Genomic DNA, 11,764 nt, shown 5'->3' on the forward strand with positions numbered 1-11,764 from the left:
ACAGCCCAGGCCTCTGTAGCCATAGCACCCATAGCCAAGGCTGCCATCGTATTTCTGTAGTAGTTACCACACATGGTGTTGGTTGTTGAGGTTGTCCTTGGGTAGGAAGGAGTGTAGGTGACTTCAGTATTGACATTTCCCCTGCAGAGGGCCTTTTATATGCCTCAGTGAATCAGAACATAGTGTGCCCCTGCAAAAATATCTCTAAAGACCTTTCATTGTGCTGAGAAGTTCTGGTCCTTACTTATCTCTCTGATTTCCTATCCTACTACTCTCCTCCATTTATCTATAATGCTCATACTCCACTGACTTTTTGACTTTTAAAATGCAGCAAGTTTCTTCTCACAATAAGGCCCTGGCCTCTGCACTTACTGATTTCTCTTTCTTAGAATAATACCAAGAATATTTGACTATTTGAATATTTCTATTCAATTGAAATGTTAACTTCCCAGAGATACTTTTAATGGCCACCTTATATTAATTAGTCTACCTCCAGTAACTGAATTTATTTATTTATTTATTTATTTTTTTTTTTTTTTGAGACGGAGTCTCGCTCTGTCGCCCAGGCTGGAGTGCAGTGGCCGGATCTCAGCTCACTGCAAGCTCCGCCTCCCGGGTTCCCGCCATTCTCCTGCCTCAGCCTCCCAAGTAGCTGGGACTACAGGCGCCGCCACCTCGCCCGGCTAATTTTTGTGTTTTTTAGTAGAGACGGGGTTTCGCCGTGTTAGCCAGGATGGTCTCGATCTCCTGACCTTCTGATCCGCCCGTCTCGGCCTCCCAAAGTGCTGGGATTACAGGCTTGAGCCACCGCGCCCGGCCCAGTAACTGAATTTAATGTAACTCTGTGAGTTGTATTATCCTCACAGGATTCTTCACTGTTAGAATCTATTTCATTCATTTTTAAAATCAGTCTCTCTACCCCTTCTGTCTCAGTTGTAACCTCCAGAAAGTGGAGACTTTGCCTATTTTGTTTATTTGCTCAATCTGCATTTCTTATAACAGTGCCTGACACAGCAGATTCTTAATAAAGATTTGATGAATTAGTGAAAAAATAACCAAATGAATGACGTGATGCAACTTTCTATACTCAAATTCTGTGTTGAATAATCACCATCTTTGTTCTATGCTTGGGGTAACTGGGGATAAATTCATGTACTCTGGGATCCTTTTGGATCATATGCAAACCAGTGGAGAAATTTATCACAGTGATTTTTTTTTTTTCTGGTTTGAGAATCCATGCCTTTTCTAATTGTTAAGGTGGTGGTATATATCCACTAAAGTTTATGAACTACTGTGTGCAGTTCCACAGCTCTGACTATATGTTCTACTTGCCTCTTATTGATACGATACTTCGCTAGTCTCATATTGATCTACAAAGTGTGGTCCCTATGTTGATCATTGGTAGTTCTGCTACATTTAAGAGTAGCAAATGAATGAATATCTACTATTATTTGTTTATATTTTATTCTCATTGCTTTATCACAATTAATGACTCGTAATTCATTAATAATATTTAATAAGTAGATGGAATAGACATGATAAATTATCACAGGGAGCTTCATAGAAAGTCAACTCTCATAATTAAGGCTATCACTAGAATGCATTTGGGCCAGAAATGTGGTTTTCAAGATGTTATTCTATCCAAGTCACCACTTTAAAAAATAGTAACAGGAATTCTGCTAGAAGATGAAAAGTATCTTTACAATACTTTTGGAAATTTGGAATTAATATATTTTAAAATAAGCAAATTCATTCAATATAAAAAGAAGTTAAAATATGTGAATATTATGTGTCAGGAGAGGAAAACATGAATATTGAGACACGGTGGGTAATTGTTTGTAATTGCCTTCTCAGATGCAAAGAGAACACCACAACTACTAATATAACCAAAGTGAGGATGATGGAAGAGGAAAAACTTTACTACTCCAAGAACATAAACTAAGTATGAACTTGGAAGAAAATTTTTAGTCCTATTGATTAAGAAATAAATTAATCAAAACATACAGACATATTTGCAAGTAAATCTAGACATTTTCATCAGCTTCCTCACTACATAGCCGATCTTCCCTAAGGTTGCCACAGAAGGCTATGGCTCCTTCTGTGGCTGTGGCTATGGAGGCTTGGGCCTGGCCACTCTGTGGTTTGAAGACTGCATTTATGGAGGTAGAGGAGGATATTGGAAAAGAAAAAAGAAATGTTTCAAGAGGCAGGAAATACAAGCTTTATGTGATCACGCGGAAGCTAATCATCAAGTTTAAGTTGGGATTTTCAGTAAGCAAAAGCCACAAAATTAAGAGAATATCTCCTTAAGGCTCATGATTTTACTTGTTAGCATCCTGACACATAGCAATATTAATATTTTCTTGGACATATGGCTAAGAGATTCTTGAGATTTTTTTTTAATCTTAATGCAAATTAGTTGTGAGAATGAGTCTAATGTAGATTGTGGTTTGCTTCACATATAACTCAGGTTGGATAAACTAATTTGTGCAAATCAGGGGAGTCAAATTTCAGAAACTACTGTCTGCTCAATTGAACTTCCAACTTCTGACACCATGTGCTACTACCACAACTATTATGGTAGCCTGGACTATGGCTGCAGCTATGGCTCTGAATATGGTGACTCTGGTTATGCCTGCAACTTTCCAAGCTCCTATGGAAGGTTCCTACTGGCTCCTACAAAGAAATTCCAATTGCCAGTCACTTTGAGTCATTTTCTTGTGATGCACTAATTGCATCAACAGGGTTGTTTATGGATTAATTATTGTCTGTCCAATTTTAACTAAATCTAAGTATTGATTACCAGAGGTCATATTTGCATTGAATTGGTGAAATTTCCCACCGGTTAGTAGGAAAATCCTCTGATATGTTGTTACTTTTATGTGTTTGTTTATATCTATTATAATATTAACAATTTCCATGCAGGAAAACTTATAAATTTGCATTTTAATAAATATAATCACTTTCACAATATGTATTGCTTATCACATTTATTCATTTCTCTTTATCATTTGTATATCTGTGTGTGTGTGTGTGTGTGTGTGAAAGAGAGAGAGAAAAAGGGAGAAACAGAGAGAGTGAAATTGCTACCTGTGGCTATTTTAGTTAGTGACGTGACAAAACAGGCAAGGCATGACTGATGTTTTTCCAACAATGTTTGTATAAAAGTATTTTCAAGTGCAGTTTCAAGAATACTGTCCTCTATATTGATCTAATGCAAGTTTCATTTTAGAAAAATTCAATGTTTGACCTAGGTAATTGGCAAAACCAGTAGCACTATTACCCACCAAGCTATTTTCTATTGCAATTTTCTCTCTCCTAATAGTCTACATTTAAACATGTGCTTCTGTACTGATACAACTCCAGCCCTGCATTGGGTACTCTGACCTCTTTTCACTCACTCTTGTAGATGAGAATCCTCTATATGAAGCTGATTGGTATGCCTGAAAATCCTGTGTTTCCACAGCAAAGATTACCTCATTTATAGGTCTAAATGATTCTTTTGAGTTCTTCTAACTCTGATCATCTTCTAGCAGAATTCCTGTTACTATTTTTTAAAGTGGTGACTTGGATAGAATAACATCTTGAAAACCACATTTCTGGCCCAAATGCGTTCTGGTGATACCCTTAATTATGAGAGTTGACTTTCTGTGAAGCTCCCTGTGATAATTTATCATGTTTATTCCATCCACTTATTAAATATTATTAATGAATTATGAGTCATTAATTATGATAAAGCAATGAGAATAAAATATAAACAAATAATAGTAGATATTCATTCATTTGCTACTCTTAAATGTAGCAGAACTACCAATGATCAACGTAGGGATCACACTTTGTGATCAATATGAGTCGAGCGAAGTATCTCCCCGGCCCCCAAGTGCAGGCTTTCTAAAAGCAAACAGAAGTAAAAACACTGTATTGCTGTCCATTCCTTCCTTCCTGGAGTGAGAAAGTCAATCCATTAGCAGTTCCAACCCGACCTGCCCCATCAGTGACTGGATAGAGAGGTTGGTGATCATTCCTCTGGTAAAAAAAGAAAATAAGAGGGAAGTGATTCCATTTTAACTAAGATATAGCTTGGGCCTCTGCTCATTATTTGCATAAATTATCCCATTTAATGGACTAGCAAACTTAAATGTTAAACATTTTAATTTCTATTGCAGTCATGCTAAATTAAATCAACTTTTAGAAAGGTAAAACTGAAAGACAGTTGGTGAAATTGTGCAGGATTGAAAATTTGTGTTTATTCCTGTACACAATTCTTGATACAAGTTAGTGCTCTCGTATCAAGACTGATGGAGGCCACTATACTTTGTATGGTATTTCATAATTATTAACTTATTGTACAAATGGGTATCAATACATTCATTCTGGCAGTTTGGAACACCAGATTTAAAATCAATAAAACATTATATATAAAAAATGATACAACATGCATATTGGTACTAAATATACACATCATATGTTGTTATTTATTTAGAGTTATGGGAAGTTCAAAAAAAGAACAAATTAATCAGTAATAAAAGTGAGAATAGCGGTACCTCTGGGCATGAGGGTATTGGATAAGAAAGGGCACAGCGGAATCTCCTGGGTGGAGGAAATGTTTTGTATTTTGATCTAGTTAATGGTTATATGGGTGTATACATATATAAAAATCCATTAAGCTGTATATATAAGATTAGTGCCCTTTACCATATGCATATTAGGAATGAATTAAAAACTGAAACAGTGAAATGAAATGAGATATTTAAAACTATGGCACTATCATAGGACAGAAAATTAAATTAATTAATATAGAAATTCCAGGGGAAAAAAAAATGGACAGTTTGGTAAATAATGTAAGAACTGTCCGGCATTTTGAGAAAGTGTGTATACATGTGTGTGTGTGTGTTTATGTATATGTTTGTGTGTGTGTGAAAAAATATTTTTTTCTTCCAGTAACAACCATGATTTTCAGGGGTAATAAATATCTAAACATAAGAAAATAAATATTAACATTGCTAAAATTCTAGGAGTGACCTGCCTACTGAAAATGTAAACTCCAATTACTGTAAGTTATTAATTGACTTTATTTTATAAAAATACTAACTCTTTCCTCGATTGCCAAAGTCAATTACACAAGACTAAAAGAAAATCCTGGATTGTAAAAAGTTAATTATTATGTATCAGCTATTTTTAAAAGGGGAACAACACACACTGGGACCTTTTGGAGGGTGGAAGGTGGGAGAAGAAAGAGGACCAGGAAAAATAAGTAATGGGTACTAGGCTTAATACCTGGGTGATAAAATAATCTGCACTACAAACCCCCATGATACAAATTTACCTATGTAACAAACCTGCATTGGTACCCCCAAGCAAAACATAAAAGTTAAAAAAAACTCTATAATACATACAATTTACAAAAGGAAAAGATGCGAATAGCCAACAATTATATGCAAAGGTTTTTACTCTATCTAGTAATAAAATATACTGATATTGAATCACAGTACAAATTTTTTTCTACTGACTGGTTAAAAATTAAAATGACTGATAATATATAAAAGCACAGATGGGGAAAATGAGTGTTTTATTGTATTTTTAGGATATAGAATTTTATAAACATGTGGAGCCAGTTTTCAATAATTATAGCTATTTTATTTGTTGCTTACTTATTTATTTATTTTGAAACAGGTGCCTCTCTCTGTTGCCCAGGCTGAGTGCTCTGATGCAATCGCAACTCACCACAACATCTAACTTTTAGTCTCTGGAGATCCTCCTGCCTCTGACTCCTGAGTAGCTGCAGTTACAGGCATAAGCCACCATGCCTGGCAATTGTACCTATTTTAAATAAACATTTTAGGAAGACCTTCTAGAGGAGCATTAACAAAAGAATAAATATTAAATATGAACACATATATATAATATATACATATATAACACATATTATATAGACACATTATACACCATATATATGTCTATAAATGCATATGTATGGCTTATTCATTTAGAAAAATACCAGAAATTTGAAAATAAACTTTATTGGAATATGGTTTATATAAAATAAAATGCACTTTAAGATCAGATTTTTCTGAACATAGACAAATATATAACTGTAAAACTGTCACCACCACCACAATGAAGATATCAAAATTTTCCATAATCCCAAACTTTCTCTGATACATCTTAGAAGTAAATCCTTACCCTAAACCAGTCCCCAAGTAGCCACTGATATGATTTGTACCACGATAGGTTACTTTGGTCATTTCTAAATGTACATAACAATGATATAATGCAGAGTACTTCTATGATTTATTCTTATTTTGGTGTGTGTCAGTATTCCCTTCCTTATTATGGTTGAGAAGCATCCCATTGAATGGATTAAATAATTTATTTATCCATTCACCTGTTTCTGACTTTTTTTAAAGGTTGGAGTTAATATGAATATGATGGACATATAGGGGTGGGTCATATGGTAAAAGTATGCTTAACTTTATTTGCTGCATTTTTATTCTGAGGATGTACAATTTGCATTCCGTATTCAATGCATGAGCATTCTAATTCCTCCACATTCTCACCAGCACTTTGCATTGTCATGCTTTTGCATTTCAGTCATTTTGTAAAGTGTTTAGTGGTTTTTCATTTTGGTTTTAAGTTGAAGACTCAAAATGTTGTGCGTCATTTCATATGAACATTGGCCACCCACATGTCCTCTTTTGTGAAGCACTTGTTCAAATCTTTTGCCCTTTTTGTTGAATTGGTTTTCTTCTGATTATTTGGTTATAAAAGCTTAAAATAAGGGGGAAAAAAGGAAAGAACAGATGAGCCATAAAATAAGTATAGATTATTTTCTAAGTTTGTGGCTCATCTATTCTTTCCTTTTTCCTCTTTTTCCTGTTTTTATTTAGATTAATTGATGTTTTAGCATTTTGTTTTTGCCACTATTTGTTTATTAGACATGGCTACATTTATTATAGAAACATCTGCTTTAAGGACTGTGATATGCATCTCAATTAACACACTGCCATTTCATGTGTGACATATTAACCTTGTAGCAGTATGCTTACTTCCCACCATCCTTTGCTATCGTTGTTATAAATTTTACTTTTATATGTCATAAACTCCATAAATCATGTTTATTCTTTTGATTACGGTTGATTACTCAAGAAGCTAAACATTTTATAAAATGTTTTCATTTTACCTGTATATAGATTATGATAATCATCGTGTGTGTGTGTGTGTGTGTGTGTGTGTGTGTGTGTGTGTTCTTGTTACTTGGTTCCTGTTGAGCTTCTTTGGTCTTCGGAATTATAGGTGTTTTTTTGGAAATTTTCAGCCATTCATTTTTCAAGACTTTTTCTGATCCCCCCCTCTTCTAAATATAAATAATGTTTCATTTTGTATATCAAGTTGATTGGGTTAAGGGATACTCAGATTACTGGTAAAATGTTCTTTTGGGTGTGTCTATGAAGGTTTTCTAGGAGAGATTAGCATCTGATTCACTAGATTGAGTTAAGAAGATCCCTCTCAATGGATCTATGTCTCAATGCAGGTGGACATAAATCAGTCTGTTCCGTGACTAAATAGAGTAAAGCGGCAAAAGAGAGGCACATTCACTCTCTGATTAAGCTGAGACACCTATCTTCTCCTGTGTTTGGCCATGAGTGCTCCTGATTCTCAGAGTTTTGGACTCAGACGGAGATTTATACCGTGCCCTCTCACCCCAGTTCTCAAGTCTTTGGACTTGGACTAAATCACGTCACTGGATTTTTCTGACTGTCCAGCTTACAGATGGCAAACGATGGGACTTCCCAGCCTCCATAGCTATATGACAGCCAATTCGTACAATCAATGTCTCTTCCTCATTCTCAACTGTACATATATAAATATATACGTACATATATAAATTGCCCTGTTTCTCTGTCCTATAGATGTTTATACAAGGTATAAACATACAGACCACTATGCAATATTGTTCCAGAGATAACTGAGGATCTGATCATTATTTTTGTTAAGTTCATTTTTTCTCTCTGTAAGTTTTGATGATCTCTATTGCTCAGTTTTCAAATTCACTGATCTTTTCTTCTGCAATGTTAAACATGATTTTAATATCATCCTTTCAATTCTTATGTCAGTGTGACATATATTTTTAATACGTAGATTTAAAATTTTTTATCTTCCACTTCTCGTTTTCATGAATTCCTTTATATCCTTCAGCATATTTGTAACACTTCTTTTAAGGTTTCAATATACTCATTCTATCATCTCCGTTATTTCTGGTTTTGTTTTACTGACTTACTTTGTTTCCAAACATTGACAACTCTTTTCTGTTTCTTTACTTGCCTGATAATATTTAACACATGCCAGTGTTAGTGATCTATTTTTTAGAATGTAGATTTTGTTGTCTTTCTTTAAGTAGTGTGAATGTCAGTTTTACTGGTAGTTAAATTACTTTCGTATTCCTTGATAGTTTCACAACTTGGTGCATCCAATTTAACCTTCACTGCAGTGCCAGTTGACTGAATTAGTGCGGTTCCCTTTTTGGGGGGTCTGCTTTTCAGTCAAGCGTCTCCACTCTGATTCGAAGAACTCAGCTGTATCTCCCAGTCCTCCATGAGTTCTGGAGACTATTTCGCTTGCACACACTCAGCTGTTCTTGGCTCCTCCTCAGGGAGTTTCGCTGTTCACTTCGTGTCTTAGTGTTCAACAAAGCTTGCTCGTGAGGACCACTCTGTAAATAACTAGATTTCTTTCTTTGTGCAGTCTTTTATCCGTTCTTACTCTAAATGTACAGCCACTCTTTAGACTCTTACATCTTTGTCCTCAACACAATAAGATTATTGTGCTTTCACTGCCTGAAATGCAGGTGCTGTGATTTGAATGTGTCCCCTGAGGTCCATATATTAGAAACTGAATCATCAATGCAACGTGACTGTGAGGTAGGACCTGTGAGAGTTTGTTAGGTCATGGGGGCTCACTGGTGGATGACTGCTGTTAGGTAGGAGTGGCATCCTGATAAAAGGATGAGTTTGGTGCCCTTCTTCACTCTCACATGCCCTCTCGCCCTTCTGCCTTCTGCCATGGGATGGTACAGCAAGATCTCCCTTGCCAGCTCTGGGACCCTCAACTGTGGACTTTCCAGTCTCCAGAACTGTAAAAAATGAATCTCTGTTCTTTATAAATGCTCCAATTTCAGGTATTCTGTTAGAGGAGCACAAAATGACTAAGAGAGTAGGCCTGAGAGAATTATGGGGAGAAAGCTTGGTGATGATAGGACTCAAATAGCTTGCTTCCCTTTTTAGGGCATTGTAGTCCTAAACTAGCTACTGTACAGTTTTTGAGAACAATTATTTCACATATTTTGTCTAGCTTAATATAGTGGGAAGACAAGTCCAAGACTAGTTATTCTGATGTGGCTGTAAGTTACAGTTTTTCTTCTATATGCTTTTTAAAAATAATGAGACAGAATTCTGTTATTATTTTGAAAATTACATTCTATTTTAAGTCAAAAAGCAAGTTGAATAATACTATGTAAAAATCACGCAATTTTCTTAAAACAAATGTAATATTTAACATCTATTGAGACATTATTCATATGATTGATTCCTTAAATGGTAATAAGATGTAATTCTTAGAACAAGAGGGTAAATGTCAAAAAAGGACTTTTTTGTCCTTTGTTGATATATTATTTGTTACCAGTATTGAGCAATAACTTTGCACGAAGGTTGGCTCTTCCAAAAGTGTCTAGCATAGGAACAGCATTTATCCTCTGTTGGTTTCAGTTGTTAGCAGAAAGATTTTCACACTGTGCATCTGAGACTCTGCAAGTTAAGTGAGTTCATGTTCTGAATAGGGGGCCTTTGTCGGGCTCTCCTCATTACTTTCTCTTACAACAGATGTGGTGTGCCCTTGTTGACATCCAATTTCAACTCTCTTATTTCATGTGGTATTCTAAAGAGCGTCGTTAAAATTCTTTAACAATAAAAAAATATATAATCTGCAGGTGTTTCATTGTCTTCTCCCTCAAAGTTTTCTATCTTCTGGGAGAAGGAAATGCCCATCTTGGAGCAGCATGCTCGTTAATACCAGAAAATTGTCACAGATGTTCGTCTGTTTAAATGAAGCAAAAAACATGGCTCAACGTGACGACAGTAGGTATCGTCCCCAAAGGGTCATTTCCTTGTTGTCTGAGATATAATGATATTCCACAATATGGGATTGATTCAAAAAATCATTAAATCATAAAATATTTTGAGAATCTTATACAGTCAACAAAATGATCGTTAAGAAAATGTTGATGCCATTAGAAAATATGACTTAAGTAATACCAAAGAAAAAGCCCAGCCTAAAAATGTGTATGCAGAATAATTCCAAAATATGTTAAAATAGAAGTAGAAAAATATAGGAAGAATATACATGAAAATATTGGTATTGATTATTGTGGGCAATGGAAATGTAAAAGTTTTACTTCCTTTTCACTTATTACCTTGGTGTGAAAGTTATTGAGGTTTTTGCAATTAAAAGTAATGACATAAAACGCAATAACTTTTGCACCAATCTAATGTTTTCCATTTTTTCCTAAAATAAATCTCCACATCTTACTAATCATAAATCATATTTATTAAACTCACACATCAGCCTTAAATTTTATTTGAATTTAAGTGATAACACGTTACATACCAGAAAATATAAGAACCATGATATTACTCATTAAAATGAGATTCTTCTTATGGATACTAACAGTTTTTTAACTTTGTACAAGCTGATATGAGCAAAATTAATGTTGGTTTGTATTTATTTACTTCTTTTTCTTAAAATCTTTTTTCTTGGGATTTTAAAGTCCAGTAAATTTTTTTATAGATGTAAAATATATCTTCTATTTATTCCCCTTTTCCTCCAGAGATAACATCACAAGAAATAATAGTGGATAAAACAAAGAATTTTATAGCTGGGCATGGTGGTGCGTGCCTGTAATCCCAGTTACTCAGGAGGCTGAGGCAAGAGAATTGCTTGAGCTCAGGTGGTGGAGGTTGCAGTGAGCCGATATGGCATGCCCCTGCACTCCAGCCTGGGCAACAGAGTGAGACTCTGTCTCAAAACAAAACAAAACAACAAAATAACAAAACAAAAACCAAGGAATTTCATTTGTCGACATAAAAATGAAGTTAATTTCATAAAGTTTTTACCAATCTAATATTTAATAATTCATGATTTATTTTTAGAAAGTTAGTTATAGCATATTAACCTCTGACAACACTGCAAAAAGTTGACTAAATGGAAAAATAACAACAAAAGTACAATAATACATTCTGCTTCATGATCTCTTCATCTGATGTCAGAAGTTCATTTCCAGCTTTCGAAATTATTTCAGACCAAAATTCTACCAAATATTTTGCACTGTGTAAAATGGGTCAACATTTTCCCACCTTCCACTTAGAGCTTTGTCCCCTGCCCACCACATTAATCTAAAAGCAATTACAAATATCTCTTTTTAAATATATTAATATTCTACCTTTTGTAACAATTTCTGCATAGTCAGCTTTGCTCAGGTGACAATTTCAGCCTCACAGCTAACTACAAAAACAAGTCATTGTTTCTCACTCATGTTACATGTTTGGGTCAACTGCTGTGTGTCTTCTTTTCTTATTTTCCCTTCCTGGGACCCAGGCAGAAGGAACAGCCTTGCTTGAGGATATTTTGTGGCAACAGAGAAAGGCAAGATTGCTGGCAAAACTTGTGGTATCTCTGAAAGGGTGTGTTCAGATGTGATGTCAAGCACATCTCC

At 34.9% G+C, this 11,764-nt stretch overlaps 1 protein-coding gene across 1 annotated transcript; it reads left to right on the plus strand.

The window, feature by feature from the left end:
- The first annotated feature begins 2,537 nt into the window (after window positions 1-2,537).
- Window positions 2,538-2,817, plus strand: LOC112620044 (keratin-associated protein 22-2). Its single transcript, XM_025378045.1, has one exon. It carries the CDS (start codon window positions 2,556-2,558, stop codon window positions 2,730-2,732), a length of 177 nt encoding a protein of 58 aa, XP_025233830.1. The 5' UTR covers window positions 2,538-2,555; the 3' UTR covers window positions 2,733-2,817.
- The last annotated feature ends 8,947 nt before the right edge of the window (window positions 2,818-11,764 follow it).

This window comes from Theropithecus gelada, chromosome 3 (genome assembly GCF_003255815.1).
Source record: "Theropithecus gelada isolate Dixy chromosome 3, Tgel_1.0, whole genome shotgun sequence".
NCBI classification, from domain to species: Eukaryota; Metazoa; Chordata; class Mammalia; order Primates; family Cercopithecidae; genus Theropithecus; species Theropithecus gelada.